The 20,898-nt window shown below is 31.9% G+C and overlaps 2 protein-coding genes across 2 annotated transcripts in view; one reads left to right on the top strand and one right to left on the bottom strand.

Annotated features, from left to right (window-relative positions):
• Nucleotides 1-20,898, top strand: part of LOC106122109 (monocarboxylate transporter 10) — a 111,374-nt gene that overhangs the window by 3,365 nt on the left and 87,111 nt on the right. The window contains exons 2-3 of the mRNA XM_013317976.1: nt 10,417-11,143; nt 11,351-11,583. Coding sequence (XP_013173430.1) covers nt 10,497-11,143; nt 11,351-11,583 — 880 coding nt within the window. The 5' untranslated portion in view covers nt 10,417-10,496. The remainder of the gene's footprint in view (nt 1-10,416; nt 11,144-11,350; nt 11,584-20,898) is intronic.
• LOC106122108 (glutamate receptor ionotropic, kainate 2) overlaps nt 1-20,898 on the bottom strand; it is a 121,179-nt gene that overhangs the window by 25,300 nt on the left and 74,981 nt on the right. The window lies entirely within an intron of this gene.

Raw genomic sequence — 20,898 nt, 5'->3', positions numbered from 1 at the left:
GAATCGAATCTAGACAAACTGTAATAAAAACAACTGGATAAGAACATCGGATGAGAGGGTCAATTTTAATACTTAGTTTCTTGTAAAACTATTTAGGATATTACGAATACATGGATAATACAAAGGTTTATTTACGGTGGGTTTCTAAGCCTAAAACAACTATACAAAATCATATAGGTACCTTTATTTTTTCAAAGAAAATTTGTGCGTGTTTCAACAATGGAAACGCACGTTTATAATACACAAAACCTCTTCAGATGTGTTATTAAATAACTAGAGGATTTTTTGTCTCTGCCTACTCTTTATAAGTATAGAGATAAGCAATCATGAAGATTTGCATCAATGTTCATAAATTTTGTTATAAAAAAAAGTTCATAAATGTATTATAACTATGGCCAGTTAATAAAGCAAACCTTTCATCGTGAAGACATTATGTTATAAACGTCTACAAGGTTAAATGTATAAGTCAAGATTTTGTTCGTAACATTGTGAGAATTATTTGGGTATACTACCTAAATTGATTCCTTGATTTTGGTCTTATATCATTCATCGGCCCAAATATCAAAGTTCTAACATATGAAAAACTTACTAATCTCAGTTTTCGTTCAGTTTAGTAGTTTTGGTACTTATAAGTTGTTCGTCCTGGATACTATTCAATTAAACAATTAAATACAAAAAGAAATGAAAATGATAACTAATATTGTATTTAAAGTGTAAGGCTACAGAATCACAAGAGAACACCTCGATTATCGCTACTTCAGAATAATACAAATCAATTTCGAAAAATTGTCCTTATAAAGAAATAAATTATATTCAATCGACCATAACACTGTTGTTTTTATAATACAAAACGCTTCTAATAATTGTTAATGCACATTTTATTCACCCCGCGTTGGCCAAATGATTTTCACAGATAAAATAAATACTACTGTGTCCATGTTTTTACAGTATTTTTTTAAATAAATTTTTTAAAAACTTTGTCATTGTTAAAACAAATAATGATAACACATTTAAGATCTTACATTTATTCTTTAGAATAACTACTAATACTAATTTACTAGTTGCCGCTTGCGACACCGTCCAAGCGAAATTAAAAAAAATAATTAGTAGCCTATGTGTTTTTCCAGATTATGTTCTACATCCATGCGAAATTTCATCAAGATCCGTTGAGCCGTTCTGACGATACCTACTAACAAACATCCATCCATCCATCCAAAAATTTGTATTTATAATATTAGTAAGATTACATAAGTATGTAAACTAAGCAAGCAGTATTGAGTCTTCTAAATATTTTCAAATATTTTGTGTTTCGCTGTAGTCAGACTAGGTAACATAAACACGTCTGTCTTTATGTGAAAAATGTGCCAATTGAAAATGTTTGCTACAATATCTTTGTCTTACAAATAGTATATCATCAAGACCGAGAATAACCATATTACCTTCCGCGCAAAAACAAAACAAGTTCAACGGCGTCTATTCTTACCATTGTTCTGCAAATAAGATTAAAACAAATGCTTACTGAAAACTACACAATGTTTGCAAAATTTTTGAAAGCTAACAATACAAAAGTCTCCTTGAAAAACTTTGTTGGAAAGATTGAACGGACATTATATTTCAGTCTTGTTCAACGGATAACAAAAGTAGAAATTGACAAGATAAAAAAAATGTCAAACAATTGAATTAATTTCTATTTTAAATGGCAGACAATATTTGCGATAATTCTAAAGCACTATGGTGAATTAAGATTACAATCATGAATATAAAAGTTGATTAAATAATCATAAAATGTGGAGTTTATAGTAATATAGAATTACGTCATTGTTTGACCATTTCTTCATTAGAGAGGATCGTTCTATTTGTACTGGGTCGCAGCCCGACTCGAATGGTTCTCATTCTAGATAAAGAAAAATATTAAATGGACATAGCACGACGTTTTCCACTTTAAAATAGATATTTTCTTTATGAAAATAATATGCCACACCGACTAGAATCATAAATAAAAACAAAGGTTAATTACAGCTGTTATTTTTAGCTAACAACAATCAAAATATTAAACTCTTTTAATTGTATGAAAAATAACTTAGGGGTGACTAGGTTATAGTCAACCATGCTGGCACAGAGAGGGTTGGTTGACTTCACACATATCTTTGAATTTCTTCTCATATATGTACAGCATCGCGATGGTTTCCTTCACCGTAAGAACATCGGATATATGTACACATGTGAAATCGAAAAAGACACTGGTACAGGGCAGGATTCGAACCCAGAACCAGATTAAAAGTCAAGTGCTTTAACGCTAGAGCCACTAACGTTCTTAAGATTAAGCAGACGATTTTTTTGAATTTGAAAGAATAAGAGAGGTTTTTAACATATGTAAGGAGGAAAACGTCTTTTAACATAAATTTGTATTATATTCCTTTACAATTCTATTAACAACCGGCCCTTTTGAAAACCAGATCCAGTATTATTTGCACGCCATAGCTTGACGGCAAACACTGAGATAGCGTTTACTTAGACTGCTCTGTATACTTATCACTGACTCTAGATTGAATTGTAAAAAGACTAAACATTTCCCATTACAGTTTTATAGTCTAGTCTATCATTCAAAACTTACAATATAATTTATAATTTGAATTTACAATGTAAATAAATTGTGAAATCAGTTTGGGTATAATGGAAACAAAAATAAATTTGTACATTTTTACCGAAAATAATTCCAAATATTGATGGCTCCTACGTATACTATCCTAAGCCACAATTTAGCGATTTATCTCCTGTTTATTAATTACCTTAATTAACACTAATTTTGAAAATGATGAGCTATTATATTTATGGTGGTTGTCTATTGTACGCTATGTTTCATGCGTCGTAATTAACAGCATTAATTTTTAAAGTTTTGTCTTGGAAAATTAGCGTTTCAAACACATGATAGTTTACGTAGGAACAATTGATATAGGTTTCCATTACATTGATAATAATAATTTTAGTCAACGACTTTAAAAGACTGAAGATGCCTTCAAAAGTTTAATTGCAAAAGTTCAATATCACTTTAGTATGAAGTCAAAATGGTTAGTATGAAAGTTGCAAATCGAATTTAGAATATTATAATGGATACGTACTCACATGATGTGATATAGCATTTAACGAAGTACGACCATAACTCTGTATTTACTGCCCCTTCGGAATGTTTAATTTTAGTAATAAATAGCTGGCGCCCGCGACTCCTTGTCTATGTGTTCTTCCAGACGTTCTACATCTGTACCAAATTTCTTCAAGATCCGTTCTAGAAACACCTTCCAACAAACATCCATCCACCTAAACTTTCGAATTTATAACATACTAAGATTAGTAAGATTTACTTATATTAGCTACACCTAATTGGGATGTAAGTTTTGTTTTAATTTTTTTAATTATTTCAATGTAAATGTTTTTATGTTTTCATCTTATAAAGTTCTTAGTAATCTGACTTACTTATATTGTTTGCGGGAGTTGATTGCATTTTGTTTATTTTATCAAGCAAAGAAACTGTAAAGGCACGCTTGCTATGGCTTTATTGTTTAGAGATTTTTCCTTACACATTGGTTTAAAAAGTTCTTATTTCTTAATAATCTTACTAATATTATAAATGCGAAACTTAAATGGATGGTTGGATGCTTGTTTGAAGATATCTCCGGAACTGCTCAACGGATTTTGACGAAATTTGGCACACATGTAGACCAGAGTAGAGTATACGGAATACATAGGCTATTTGACGGAGTTGCGGACGACAACTAATCTTGTTAATTTTTTTTTTATTTGAAACAATGATTCTGAATACAACCAGAGAATAAAACTCCTCACTTTTAATGACGTATTAACATCTTATTTATAAAAGTCTTATGTCAAAATGTTAGTTACTATACACCTTTGAAACGGCTTTACCGATTTTATTTGAATTTTATATGAATATTCAGTAGATCTGAGAATCTACTATCTATTTTATATGCCAACGCAGATGGAGTCGCGGGCGACAGCTAGTAATAAAGAAAAAATAACTAAAGTACAAATTACAGAAATATGATGAAATTAAAGTAACATAATTGCTACCAATTCTAGTTTTTCACCTTATAAATTATTTATAAAGTATATGAGGTAGGAAGGGACATAAATTGCGTCGCGTAATCTTACCCGACCTTGAACCAAAGCCGACGCTTCCGTACCAAATATTCTTGACGTAATCCTTATGCTTAGAACCATTAAAGCGTGGGATATAATTGTGGAAAATTATTGTACACGCAAACATTATTATGACCTTTACTCGTAATATAAAACATTTCATAGGTTCGTAAACCAATGGAAATATTAAACGATACCAATGATGAATTTGATCGCCAATTGTTGATGATCCATGTTGTTTGTTCTGTTGATAAGTAACTTTAAGTTTGTTTTTTTTTCATTTTAAAGGTTTTAATGTGAATTTTGTACATAAATGTTCATGTTACAAATTAATATTTTTTGTACAAAAATCGAACAAGACGACTTAGGGTGCTACTTTATCATGTATAAAATATAAATTTATTCAAAATTCATTAATCCATCATATTTTATGAGGGTTCATTTTTATTCATACTCAAACCAAAATTATATACTGTAAAAGTTTTGTAGACTCAGAATCATACTGTAACATTTTTTTATAACATACTTTAGGTCGTCACGGAATAATATTACATTTTTTTGATTGACTGTACGCTATGGTGAAGTTTCTGCAAAGCATGAAATGATAACTAGTAAAAAAAAAAACTTTTTACTGTGTGGTATTTAATTTGACGTTATAACACGCGAAGATACATAAGTATGATAAATATAGACGTCTAGAAACAGACGACTTTTTTGGTGCTTTTAATATAAAGCGTTAGAGACAAAGCGGTAAAAAATTATTATATGAAATTTCCTGCAATCTCATTGTCTTTTATTCAATGCAATTTCAATAATTTCATATCTTACACATATAATACAAATTCAAACATTACATACCATGCACCCAGCTAATCCTAGGTCACCTACAGGCAGGTGCACTAAATTGTTAGACGGGGCCGCGGACGAGAGCGAAAGCGTGCCCGTGGTCCCGTCCCGATTCGTTGGAGGAACAGAGGGGTTTAGTGGGTATGCCTCCGCTATGGAGGAGAATCCCACATAACTACCGCATCCCCCCCGGGGCGCGGAGTATGCATAAAGAATTCCCCTCTGAAAAAAAAAGGTGCACTAAATTGCTATTTACCTCGTTGTTATGTATAAAAGCGTGGACATACTGTGCTTGTATTTACTTATGTTGTAACATTTATACTACAACTCTGAATACTATAATTATTAGAGGCTGAGGGGTATTTCACCTATTTATATTTAGTTAGCTTGAGTGCTTATTTATTTAAAACTAGCTGTCGCCGACTCCGTTCTGGCTTCGATCTACATCTATGCCAAATTTCAGCGAGTTCCATACAGTTGTTCCGAAGATGAAAAAAATGAAAAAAAAATAATTTATAATATTAAAATCCAAAAAACTTAAGTTTACATTGAAAAGTTAAGCTAAGAAACTTAATAAATACAAAAAAGTTGGGTATTACAAGTATTTACCAGTATCCTCGCACTAGGCGCAGCCTGTGTCGCGAGGATCCTGCTCTTAAGTTTTATCAGAGGTTCGTTAGACGGCAATCAATTAACTAAAATACAAATAATCAAGTGCCATTTGTTTTAGAAAGGAAGCTAAATCAAAGTTACCTTAATACCTATGATAGATATCTTGTAATAAACATCTATCCATCCATCCAAACATTCGCATTTATAATAAACTTATATAAAATGGCTAAAATAGTCACCTATGTTCGTCCTGTGGCAGCACCGACTAGTTTCGAGCCCATTCGCATTTATAATATTAGTAATATTCAATAACGAGTTGATTAGGAATGTGTTTTATAGTTAAATTATTATTTACGCGTTCTAAGTTACGTATGTTTGTCTTGTGGGAAATATACAAAAAAGAAAAGCTTCACTAATTTTGTAACATTGACCTCAATATGGAACCCGCTGTACTGTGAGTGACATTGATAAATCAGGCACGACAACGTGTTCCGACTAAATGAAAAATTTCTTGTAATCAAGACTTAAAAGGTTGCAGTTCTATTGTAATTTGGGCCAATTTCCAACGATTTGTTTGATTAAGTTTTCTAATTTATACGCTTTAAATATCTGTCAGACTTGTAATAAGTCGAATAATTTTGTCTAAATCTTAAGTCGCTTAGAAATATTATTTTTCAGACTGAATTTTATTGTTTATTTTTATTTAAAACATTTAAGAGCCCCCGCACACTAGAGACTTTCAGTCGCCCGATATAGGAGTCGATGTAATATGTGAACCTCAATATACACTATCAAACTATCGGGCGCTTAAAAGTCTAGTGTGCGGGGGCTCTTACCATTTTGGTTGTTCCAATTATCATCTTAGATCCCAAAATAAAATAAAAAACCAAAAAAGCTTTATTTATTTCAAAGTGCAATACCCTAGAGAGTAATTTATATACCAGCTTTTAAACAATGTTAACAACGTACAACATATATTTTCTTGTTACTCCAAGAAGTTAGTTGAACGTTATTTATCAGCTTAGAGTGAGGGCTGGCAATTGTCTACTTTATTTTTTAATTTATCTCTTAATCATTGACATAATCAGAATATCTATACATAGGATTATATTAAATGGGATTCAGTAAACAGTGGGTTTCTAAGACTAAAATTTCTGTATAAAAAATATCATCATTCCTGTAATTATCTTTAATAATTTTACCAGAAACCAATTTTTATTTACTAACAGTCTCCCTCGTGTCTTTCTTTCAGAATCATATGTACATAGGTGAAAAATAGTAATGTTATAGCTTTACACGTTTAATTAGCTATGAAATATAATAGTATACATATTTTCAAATTGTGTCGAAGTATTTTGGTGGAGAATTATGAACTAATTAGTTCACAGTAGTGTAAATTATTTTGACATATTAAATCTATGCATATTAATAAAATTTAAATGTCTATACTATCCAAAAAATTTCATAATCCGCACACATGATGTGTTTACGTTGCTGATGAGTAATAACTTAATTTTAAAATTTTTGTCTATCTGTCTGGCAGCATGACCGCATTCCTTCCTAGTAAGGTTTATAACGGCTGGATCGATTTTGACGGCAATTTGATAGCTTATGTACGTGATCATATTTTCGGCTACTTTTTTTAATTCTGCGCTGACGAAGTTGAGGGCGACAGCTAGTATGTTAGTAAAGCTAAATTACATACAAATCTAGACAATATTAAGGAGTTATCATAACTTAAGATTGTACAGCGTCATTAGTAATATCTGCGAACTGTCGAGCATCCGAGAGTCGTTTGCTATCGTCTTGAATACGCCAACATAATTTAAATGCTTGTACGTTTAAATTCTATTAAACCGTCTTTTAGGTATTTAAACATTGCTAATAGCATTCCTTTCTTTTTTTAATTTGGGTCGCTATTCTATGCACGTTTATTTTTAATCAAAACATAACTTGACTGTTCTGAGTTGTTTGATATTGACAAACGTTTTCTGAAATTTCTTTTATTATTAAAAATGTGAAACTCTGTATAAATAAGATATTATTGTTAAATCAAAGAAGTTAAACACTAAAATAATGTGTATGTTGTTATAAACTAAAGACTAATTCGAAATAATTAATCAATTGTTTTTGTAATCTACGAAATTAAAGATAATCTTTTATCTTTTTCAAATCGACTATTAAATGTTATTGTCTAATAGAAAAGAAATTCACAAACACATTCCCTTGCTCCCTTTGATATAATTTAAATAGACAAATTAATCAATGCCCGAATGTCACGACGAAAATATCGTAGCCTGTCGCTTTAACAAATAGCTTCACTCTACTCCTTACAACGAATTAGCTGCGATTTCATTAACATTACACATTTTTCGCTCCAATGAGCTCATGATAAATGTAGACACACTTTTATAATATTACACTAACTGCCACACTTAGTTGATATACGACTAAGGGCACCCTTTAGTTGTTTAGTAGTATTTTATATGAAACAAAGCAACTAGACCATAGTCAACCACACTGGCCCAGCGTGAATTGGTTGACTTCACATATATCTTTGCTACACTTCGCAAATATTGCACAAATATTCCACGATTTCCTTTACCTTAAGAACGTGGGATAAATATACATATATATCTAAGTCGAAAAAGACAATGGTATATGGCGGGATTCGAACCCACAACCTGTAGATTACAAGGCAAGTGGTGTAACCTCTGAGCCATCGACACTCTGTGTCACTCAAATCTTATCACAGAATTGTATCAATTGTGCGCAACACAATATATACCCGAAGTATAATATAATTTATAAGTAAATATATATTCTTATTAGTATAAGTTATTAGTTCCTGATGTAGTATATAAAGATACATAAAAAGCAGGTAAACAGGTAAACATACCCGTAAAAATATATGTAATGAAGATGCGTAGACGAATGGAGCTACGAGATAGATAAATATGCTAGACAGATCAAAGAACACGTTAGGATGTCTTGAGGGAAATTTAATCATGCAATAAGGTTGCAGATTCAAAGTAATGTATTTGATTTAACAGCAAAATGCATTAAGAAACTACCGTAATTTTTAAAGCAAATCGAGTTACGGACAATAATAATGTTCGATGAAATGAATAATCTTCATCGAACAAGAAAAATGTTGCCTATGGTCTAGTCACCCCTAACTTAGGGTAGGCTCCGAGCCCCTCGGTGGGGATGTATAGTGAGCTGATGATGATGATGATGAACAAGAAAAATCACATCAAGGTGCATCACATAATTATCTCTACAAATATAAACGATCTACTGAACCTCGTATAATAAAGAAATGGTTACTACAGTAATGTAAAATGTTACTCATACGTGTAAATTAGTATGGTTATTGGGGTGTAAAGTCATAAAACTTACTAATTTTATAAATGCAAATGTTTCGATGGATAGATGAATGGATGTTTGGAGGTATCTCCGGAACGGCCCAACGGATCTTTATGAAATTTGGCATAGATATAGAGCAAAGTCTGGACGAATGCGTAGACTACTTATAACTTTTTTGTTAATTTCGCGCGGATATGTTCGCGGGCAACATCTAGTGACAGATAAAACATTTGTATTAATGTAAGGTTACTGATAAAGTTTACGAAGTACGAATAAATTAAAATATAATTCGTCTGTTAAAGTACAGAGAGCAAAGTTAAGTTCGTGTAATTATAGACAATGAATAGACAACTGTCTGAAAAGTTGAGGATGCTGCGTTAATTTTGTTTGTAAATATCCAATTGCTCATTTATTTTTAATTCTATTCCTTACAGCACTCGAAGTTTGCAATCTGTTATTCTTGCTTTCTAACTATCAAATATTAACTACTTTATTATACTGAGGATGGATTTTCTCGTTTTTAGTACTTTTTCTACTCAGTTCAAAAGTTTGAATTTGGAACTTCGTTTCATCGGAAATTTAAACTAACGTTATCTCAACTTTGGTGTCAAGTAGGCTAAAAACAACTTAAATATGTATGAGGAATGTCTTAGAAAGTATCTTTAAATTTCTTTGTCTTTTTTTTAATTTTGTAACATGAAAGCGATTTGTATGATTAAGAAATATTTGCATGCAATTTGAGTGATTAAAATCTGACCAATATAAAAATGCGAAACTTTAGCTGGATGTTTGATAGAAGGTCCACGAGACCCGTTGATGCCTTGTGGAGATCACAACGCATCAACGGGTCTCGTGGATATATTAAGCTTAGTGTGGAAGAACGCTTAGGGCTACCCATCTTGCAGTTTTTTTGTTTAAATTCCGCACCTACGAAGTCACGGGCAAAAGCATCATATTTGAATCAATAATTTTTTTTTGAATATTAAATCTTTCTTCTTAAATTAATATTTACCTTTCAAAAGTATTTTCACAATCGCACGAGTATTTATGTATATTGTTATGTTTTTAACTTTCTTATACTTTAAGATAATTAAAATTAATATTTCTCTTCTCGGTAATATTTCCTTTGTTAAATACAAAGGTAGGAAGCGCTTTCGTGGGCGTTCTTGAGTGATCTTGGAATTATGTCTGGTTCTTTGTGCTTTTCTAACTGCATCTTATAGAAATCTTAAAATATTTAATTCAATTTATTTTCTTTAAAGAAATTTCTGAAGTTTGTATAAAATTAAAGTAGCGAGAACCAAAAAAGCTAACAAAGTTTTATCTTTTCAAATGAAGTCTTTTCAAAAGAAGAAAAAAAGAGTCTTGCCGAATCATCATTGCAAGGTCATCTTATTGAGAATTGTCAAATAAACTTTGTTTGTTTCTTTTCAGATTAATATCATCAGGTTATCAAGAGACAAATGAAAGTGAAATTGGAGTTTTAAAAATGATAGCAACAAAAAAACAAGACAATGACATTACGCCGCTGTGACAGTTTACCCGGCCGGCTTCGGGAGGCCCCAGTTTCGCTTGATTCCATACCAGCATCACCACCCAAAGCAAAACTACCAGACTCCAGCACCGATCCCGATTTTAACGACCCACCGAAACTAGAAGAAGTTATAGCAACATGGAAGTCACTTTATACAGACGTTGAAAAAATAACTAATGGCTTACCGAATAATATTGAATCGTGTAATGGCAAAGCAATCAACAGAGAAACTGTTACTCATAATGTCGTGTCAGAATCTGGGTCTAGTAAGAACGAAACACGGAGAAAACTTGTTTTTGATAAATCAAACGCTTGTAACGCAAAAGACAGCAATGCGAACAACTCAGTACATACCGATGCGGTTCAAACGAATCCAGTATACGGTACGAGTAAGCAACGGAGAAAGACTTTATTGGAACGCCTTCTCTCCTGGCGAACTTCGGAGTGCAACTGTCGTGAAAAGTTCACACCAAAACGGCCCACGCCTAGGCTAACAGCTGAAGAATTGTTATGTACATGTGGTGTTTCTCGAGTTAATTTCCAACAACGACAGAATAAGTATGCGGAACGAGGTCGCTCTAAAAGTGTTGGCTACGAAGCAGCTCGTGAAGTGACTCAATTTCGTCGGTTAGTGTTGTGCATTATGTGTTGTAGTAAGAAGTTATTTATCAACTGGCCCTCCAACATTGAATTCAAAAAAATATATCATTTTCACTTACATTGCATAATAATCTTAGTTAAATAATTTTAAGACTATTATGACATACTATGTTGGAATTGGAGGACGAGGCGATGATTGATTTCGACTACTTTTAATAGTGTGTTTGTGATTAGGTGTGCTAGTGCGGGTGCTACAGTGGGCATTGAAACGGCAGCTGCATTACGTGCGCGAGCAGCTCTGACGCTAGCTCGTCGCTACTACCCTGAAGGTGGTTGGGGTTGGACGATCACGGTCGTTGGGACATTGGTGCAAATAATCACACACGGATTGCAACTCGGCGGGGGCACGGGAGCTGTGGCCTGCACTGCCGCTGTCAAGTATCGTGTTCCGCCGCTTTACAGTTACGGTAAGTCTTCAAGATTTATCATTCATGACGTCATCTTTTTAGTGAATTGAATAGAAGTACAAAAAACTTGGAGTTTCTAGTTTTGTAAATTTAGGCCATGTATAAAATAATAATATTAATACGATTTATAGAAAGTACAGTGACGCCGCATAAATAATACCATAATAATGTATCATGAATGATAAGAAATATTTTGTACTGTAGAAATTCTGAAAATACATTTGGCAAATGATATTTGTCGCCACGAAAATGTGTTCTTTTTCTAAGAATTTTAACTATTCACATAAAATTTCTACGGAATTTCTAGAAAAATTTCATTGCTTACATTCAATTTATCAATTTGATCAAGGCATAATATGATTAAGTACCGATTTCTTATAAGTCTAAAACTAGCTGACGCCCGCGACTGCGTTCTGGCAAAAAAACTATGTGTTTTTCCTATGTTTTAAATTTCAGCGACATCCATGCTGCCGTTCTGGAGATACCTTTAATCCAAACATTCGCTTTTATTATTAGTAAGATAAGATGTTGTTGTTAATAAAGGGTGTAAAAAGGCAATAGATATCCCAGACTAGACAAGCAGTGTCAAGTATACGCGATATATTTTAGACATAAGATGCTATTGAAGCTACATTATTCAAGTTCTAAAGGAGGATTTTATCTTGAATAGCGGCGGAAGACATAATTTTCACGTTGCCTAATAATCGTATAAATAACGGTTTGTTAAGAAAAAGATACTTTAAGTAGTCTGAAAAGTTTTACTTGTTAGCGAACACAAATCAAATGTTACATTGTAAGTAGAATTCTTTTAAGATTATTTATTCCATTTATTCCATACTAGCTGTCGCCTGCGACTCCGTCCGCGTAAATATATAACTTAATTAGTATCCCATCCATCCATCCATCCACATCACATCCATCTAAAAATTCGCACTTGCAATATTAGTAATTTAATTAAAAAACAGCTCTTCAAGGCATAAATTCGAAATAAATAAAAAATAAAAAAGTATCCTACGTCCGCCTCCTGGCCTACCTTCTCACCAATTTTCAGCCATATCGGTAAAGCCGTTCTTGAGTTATAAATAGTGTAACTAACACGACTTTCTTTTATATATATATATAAAAGAAAGTCGTGTTAGTTACACTATATATATATAGATTTAGTATGACAAAGGTATTCGCATTTCAAAAAATAAAATAACTAAAATTAATTCTTCGTCAATTTAACACAAATACATAAATTTATAACCTTACAAAACGCAGCAATGAACGAACTTGTATTACTAATACCAAATATGAGTAATCCATTATTGTTGATTACGAACTAAAGAAGCTACATTAAGTGTCAAGCTTAGTGTGAATATAAATTCAGTTATATGTATTAAATTAAAAAGCGTCAATAGCCTAATGGTTAAGAGTACGGATTCCCGATCACGAGGTCGGGGGTTCGTATCCCGCCATTCGACTACTGTCGTTAACCATATCCTAGCATAAGCCAAGAGCTTAGTTGGAATGGTAAAAGAAATATTAGTAAGTTTACAAAAAAATCTGCTAATATTTTAAATAAATAAAAATAAAAAAAATAATCCGCATGTCATGTATTATTCATTGTCATTTAAACAATCAATGCCTTGTTATTTAAATGAAGGGACCAAAGATGGATAGGTAAAGGGATGTTAAAGAAAGTTTTGTCTCATTATTAAAATATTCTACCTGCTTACAGCCTTCACCTTTGAAGTTTGACACTCATATTTACTTATGAGTTTTCACTGCTGAAACTCAAACAAAAATTTGTCATCCCTCTCATTTTCATTGAAAAAAACAGATAAGGCGATATGTTTTTAAAACTCTATTTTGCATCCTCCTGTTATCTTACTATACATCGTACTTCTTACTATCTTACTAATATAATAAATGCGAATGTTAAGATGGTTGTATGGATTGGATTTTAGTTTGAAGCTATCTTCAGAACGGCTCAACGGATCACGATTAAATTTAGAACAGATGTAGAACATAGTCTAAAAGAACACGTAGGCTACTTACTAAGTTTTTTTTGCGTTGACGGAGTCGCGGGCGACAGCTAGTATGTGATAAAATCGACTCGGTTACTTAATAAGTCTTGATGTGATTACTTAACCAGCAATTGCAACTACTAAGTTATATGATTCAATTATTTTTAATTACATTTCCTTCAACGACGTGCCAGTTTTGGTAGAATTAATTTGAATATAACGTAAAGTGGAATAATATCACTTAAATGGGATCTATATAACTTATTCATGACATAAATCCTTATTTAGACTCAATTAAATGAACGTCCGTTAATGTTTATGGATTAAGGGAACATATAAACAACAATCATAAAGCCTTAATCTTCATTTAATGATTCCGAGATTTAATTTATTTACAAACTAGCTGTTGCCCGATACTTTGTCCGCGCAGAAAAAAAAACCTTTTTATTAGCATATGTGTTCTTCCAGAGTCTGTTCTATATCTATGGAAAATTTCAGAGAGATCCGTGCACCTGTTCTGGAGATACCGTCATACAAACATCCATCCATACATCTAAACATTCGAATTTATAATATTAGTAAGAAGTAAGAAATTGATTTAAATGTCATAATATTTATTAAGACATTAATAAGGCTACTACTGGTTGTTTGAGTCATGGGATTCCGCAGCCCGTGGTGCTCTATTTTTAATATAATATATTTTATATATTTTTATATGAAATGTACTATATTAAGAATAAGAAAAATAAATGAAGACTACTAATAGAGTAAGAAAGAAAATCATAAACACATTATAATTATAGAAACTAGCTTCGACAATTTTATGGTTAATTTTTAATTTATCAATGAATTTAAAAACTAATTTTATAGTTTACAGTTCTAATTTAGTGAGTCACATTTTCCCAGATAATAGAACATCTGTTGAATTTTAATTTCGTTTTATACAAAATTCAGAAGTTCCAACCACTCTTTGAGTATAATTACTTCGTATTATGTTTGTCCCAAAAATTATTTAATGTCAAAGTGAACTTTGTAAATTATTTAACGCTCCAGTTTTTATTAAGTCTTTGTTTTTAAAAATAAAAAACTGTTGTGCCATTTTTATTAATTTAAAAGTGTTCCTTCGGTTACGAAAAAACCGCAAATTGAATTAACAATTACTAAATTAATCTTATATTATGAATGCGAATGTTTGGATGTTTGTTTGAAGGTACATATCTCCAGAACGGCTAAACGTATCTCGATGAAATTTGGCATACTTATAGAACATAATATGGAAGAACACATAGGCTACTCACTTACTTACTCCGCTGGCGCATCGACCCAAAGTGGGTCTGGCCTCCGACACAAGAGATCGCCAAAGTCGCCTGTCTTGCGCCTTCTCCTGCCAGTCCATCGCTTGTAGCTCCCGCAGATCCAGCTCTACGGCGTCTCGCCAGCGGTACTTGGGCCGACCGACACATAGGCTACTAATTATGTTTATTTAATTCCAAGCTGACGGAGTCGCGGTTTAGCTAGTTAACACATAAATCAAATTTAAAAATATAGGTAAACTAAATATCACAATAAGTACGAGCATGTAAAGTTTAGAGTTCGTGATAGAAAAACTACAAAGATTGTTTTAAACAAAAATATTTTTTAAACATCTTTAAGTACTCTAGAGAATTTAAAATTCTCAACCTTTACTCAAGTAAACAATTTATTCAATAAAACCTTTTATAGACATAATTGCTATACCATTGGCATAATAGTTCAATTAACTCCCATAATGTTGAGAACAGTAACCGTTAATCTTCTTTTAATGAGATCTTTTTGTATAGTCTAAAGACCAATCACAGATTTTAACTAATATATTAATCTCTAGTAAAAATATTCGAAGTATGTTTCAGAACTTACTACCAACATAACACACATAAATACATACAGAGGAATTGATAACCTCCTTCTTTTTGAAGTCGGCTAAAAAGTTTATGTAAGATTTTAGTTTACTAAGTTGTTAATTGATACAGCACATAATAAATCCATGTCCTGAACTCAGAGTCCCTCAGCTACCCTTACTAAGTATTAATTAATAGACCAATTAAGATAAGTAATTACTCGACTTTCTAAAACAGCTTAAGTGGCTAATGTTCTTGGCTTATGCAGCATGCATCAATACGGTTACGTGAACATGATCTCGTTTTGGAATTTCTCCTTAAAAGTTTCAGGGATGTTTTTCTATCTATACTAATATATTAACAGGAAAGATTTGATTGTTTGTTTGCATTGAATTTGCTCCGAGAATATTGAATTGATTTAAACGGGAAAATGCCGCCAGCCTCTTGGGAACCCTACCGTGCGAACGCAGCGATTTGGCTTTTTATTTGGATTTTTATATTATTTAGTTTTATTTTTAGTTTGGTTTAGCTTTAGTATATAGTCTATTTAATATAGTATAAATTATTAGCTTATGTCTTAGTATAAATATACTAGCTGTCGCCCGCGACTCCGTCCGCGCGGGATTAAAAATAGATGTTGGCCGATTCTCAGACCTACTCAATATGCTCAAAAAATTTCATGAGAATCGGTCAGGCCGTTTCGGAGGAGTATGGGAACGAAAATAGTGACACGATAATTGAATATATAAGATTTTACTGTTGTCATTTTTTTACGATTAATTACATACATGAGGCCTTGTGTTACGAAGGTCGAGACCGCTGTAATGAACAGACCAATGACCGAGCCTACATTGATAGATGTCCCGGCTCACTGGCACGGAATTGTCTGTGACATATGATGCAGCAAATATTAATGGACATAGTATTTAGCGGCTACGTTAAATGTGTACATTATTAACTCTGCCGTAATAATAAGAACGGATTATACTGAAACTTGCTGTCGCCTCGGACTCCGTACGCGTGGAATTAAAAAAAAAAGATAATTAGTAGCATATGCGTTCATCCAGACTATGTTCTATATATATGTCAAATTTCATCGATATTCATGAAGCAGTTCCTGAGATACCTTCAAACAAACATCCATCCATCTAAACATTCGCATTTATAACATTAATAAGATTATTCTATAGTTTTACAGGATAACAAAATAACCTATATTTTATTTGTCGCTTCGCCATCTAGAACCGAATTAGTTCAAACACCTCGATAATTTCTTGATAAATTAAATTAGATTGTCATTGAGTAATACTCTTGAAGTAAAAAATGATATACGTCTTTTTCGAATGTAATCATAACACTCTCTACCCTTTCTAAAGGTTTTGATTAGGGTCTAACTCAGGCAGACTCTCTCAAATTACAAAATAATTTATCTCCTTCAAGGATCTTTCGATATCTTATTATAATTTGTAAGGATTTACCTTAAATTCGAATAATTTATTGCATTTATCTTTTTTATTTACTTACTAACTGACGCCCGCGACTCTGTCCGCGAGGAATTAAAAAAAAATCATAATTATGGCCTATATGTTCTTCCAGACTGTTCTACATCTATGGAAATTTCAAACAAATATCTGTCCATCGATCTAAATATTCGCATTTATAATATTAGTAATATTTTAACAGTGGTAGAGACCGCTTTAACATCTTCGCATGAATTGGCCCGGCTCGTCCGGTGAAATACCACGACCACACAGAAGACAGGCGTGAAGTGGAAGCAATTCCGCGTTTCATCTGATGAGTGTGCGTCCCGGAGGCCTAATTTAGTCCTCTTTTCCTTCCCACCCTTTATCTTATAAGGAGAGGATGGGAAGTGGAAGTGGACTTTCCGGATGTGAGGATGCATGGAAAGGGAAAATATTTTCTTTCTGTGCATCCTCTCCTCCGTCGATCAAAGGTAGGCAACGTATATGCAATTGCGTATGTCTATGGGTAACGGTCGCTCCGCTATTTCAGCGATTTCGGGTGACCGCTCGCTCGTTTGCCACCATATGATATAAAAAAAATAGTAAGAAGTAAGCTTAGTAAGATTTACTTTTCTTTTCGGATAGTTTTTATTACTTATACCATATATCCATGCCAATAATTTAGATAAAATAAAAGTTACGTACGATTATGATTCCGTTAATTTAACACAATATATGCATAATATTCAAATGGGAGAATTATCTCATGTCCATTACTATATTCAGAATTGCGGCATGTTTTGACCAATTTCGAATGTCGATTTAGTATTGAATGTTTCCGGTACTTCTTATTTCTACAGAATTAATGCCCGCAATGCAGTTTAAATCGTTCATAATCAAGTACGAATAAAATAAAGAATATAAGAAGTTTTAAAAAGAAATATTTAACGAACTACGTAACTTGTAATAGATACTTGATAACAAAGAAAACTTTCACCTCTACAAATCAAAATATGCGACATTTTAAATTATAAGTGTAAACAATAGAATCTATCATTATAATAATAAGAATCCAAATATCTTATTAATATTACTAATGCGAAAGTTTGGCTGGATAAAATTTGGCACAAATGTATAACATGGTCTGAAAGAACACGTAGTATAGTCATTATCGTTTTAAATAGGACGGAGTCGTGGGCAACAGCTAGCACTCTATAATACTTACCCCTAAAGAAACTCTATTTCGCGCACAATGCTGCTAACGATGAAATTATCATGAGCCTACGACAAAATTGAATAAGCATCTGGGTTACTTAAAGCGAAGTTATACTGGCCTTAATTTCATAGGCACCGCCTTATAACGGGCGATATACTGACTACTTTACTTATACTACTATAATTTACTCTTACACTCATATAGATATCACTAAATCTACACTAAGGGAAACTTTATTTATCAAAATTTGATTATGACATAACTAGACTGCGTTATTATAATACTGAAACTAAACTATGGCTTAATAACATAACGATGACTGGTTGTCGCCCGCAACTCCGTCCGCGTGGAATTAAAAAAACTAATTAATAGCCTATGTGTTTTTACCAGACTATGTTCTACATCTGTGCCAAATTTCATTAAAATCTGATAAGTCGTTCCGGAGATACCTTGTAACAAACATTCATCCATTTATCCAACCAAACTTTAACATTTATAATATTAGTAACAGTATGAAATATGATAAATTCCATGCAATCGTTTAGTATTAGACAATTCAAACTTTAATAATCACTAGTACAGTCGCAAAAAAAAAACTGTCTTTTTCGACAAGTGAATTTCACTACAATAATACGCTCATAAAAGCACTTTTTCACTCAAGTTTACCCGTTTTCATACCACATATTTCAACCATATGAAGCTTCATTATGATTCAAAATATGTTTTACTTATTAAGATTATTGTACTGATTAAATACTTGTGCACCAATTTTGAGTTTAATTAACAAAAGACTTGATATCTTATCATTAAAAATAGCAGTAAATAAATACTTGCTTACGGTGGGTTTCTGAGACTGAAATTCCCGTTTAAAACATATTGTTAACTCTGTTTTGTCAAAGATAATGTATAGGGATGGCGATATGTTTTATACAGAGATTTTAGTCTCAGAAACCAACGGTTAATGTTGGATTAACTTTGAAATATTTCCTTTTATTTTATAACCAGTTGGTAAAAGCATAAGTTTCCATTGTCGATAGACACATACGAAAATCTATTTTCCATCCTTTCGTTAAATTTAAAAAAGTTATGACCTACGATTATACGTTGATGAATTCGAATTGAAGTGTGAAAACTTTACTTATTAACACAAAACTGATTAAAAACTCATTTCAATTTTACTTAAATTTATTTAAAAAAAAATTATGAAAAAAGAAAAAAAAAATTGGAACTAAATTTTTTATGCATAAGACAATTCTTTTATTTTAATTAAGTTCTTGTACTTTACTAGTGAAATCTTATAAAGAAAGTCATTTACGCAAAGGAATCTTTTACAAAGAAAACATTTCTTTCATTATAACTTTCTTGAAAACTTTTTTCAACAAGACATAAACGTACTGGCATATATATTCATAGAGTAAAAATTTTACAAAAAAAAAATACCAAGTTCAAAACAATGTATGAAAACAGTTTTGTCGCGTGTTTTCTCATTTGTAGGAAAATTCACCAGAATTTTGTGTGACGGGTAAACGGGTGAATTGATGGATTTGAGTTAAAATTATCTTGAGGAAAATAATAGAAAGTGATGCTGCGAAATTTGAAGCAGCGTATTTGCTTACAATATCCTTGTCTTGTAAAGTAGCCCAAAATTAATCTTGAAATTGAAATTATTTGTTAAACAAATGTAAAGAACATCCATAAAATATTTGACTCTTATTAAATTAATTTAACAAGAACAATAAGACAAACTTATATTCACGCATTCAGTTGGATTGTACTTACATTTCTAAAATTAACCTATTCACGATATGAACATATTCATATATGTAGTACTCGTGTTAATTAAATTTTACGTACAGAGAATTATCAAAAACGAAACAATGAGGAGTATACAATTACGTTCAGATTTGTTAATGTAATTTGCTATTATTTCATTTGAAAGGATTACTTTCGGTAAAAGTATAAGAGCACTCACTGTACCAAGGGTGTTGTAGGATTTATCAAAGTAAAAATTATACCTAACATTTTTAATGTCTCGATCTTTCTATCTCATATCTATATTTGATACTGATATTTGTTTGGCGTTGTTTCAAAGTAATACTGCAATAAAAAATTTGAAAATTCAACAGACAAATTTAAAAAATGCTTTTAAATCCGAATTTTACATCATCCTACTATCATTACAAATGTTAAAGTTTGGATAGATGGATCATATTTTAAAAGGTATCTGCAAAACGGTTCAATGGAACTAGAGGAAATCGGCATAATGTAGACCATAGTTTGGAAGAACACATAGGGTACTTACAATATATTTTTTTACACAGCACGAAAGGCGTTGCGGTTGATAACTAGACTAGATTTAATTGAATTAAAGTTTATATTTATCATTAATTTAATATCAAAGTTGGAATTAGTATTTATTAAATGTTATAAACTGGTAAATTATGAGATATTTAAAAACTATAATTAAACCTATTAGTCGACTTCAAAAAGAAGGAGGTTATCAATTGGTCTGTATGTTTTTGTATGTGTGTTATCGCGTTACTCCGCCCTTGGTGCTATTTTAATTTATTTTTTTGATCGAAAGGTTTTGCTTGCAGATAGATCCCATCTTTTTAATAATTTTTAAACTGACTAGAAGTTTAGTAGATTTTGAGTTTAAGTTGAAAATGCGTTACGAAAATTTAGGACTCTTATTGAGACATCATGAATAGAGGAAAATATATTTAAATGTCTACTCAATGAAAATG

This window comes from Papilio xuthus, unplaced genomic scaffold (assembly GCF_000836235.2).
Source record: "Papilio xuthus unplaced genomic scaffold, Pxut_1.1 DF826933.1, whole genome shotgun sequence".
In the NCBI taxonomy this organism is placed as follows: domain Eukaryota; kingdom Metazoa; phylum Arthropoda; class Insecta; order Lepidoptera; family Papilionidae; genus Papilio; species Papilio xuthus.
Note: the sequence above shows the minus strand (reverse complement) of the source record. Positions and strands in the feature narration are given on the sequence as shown.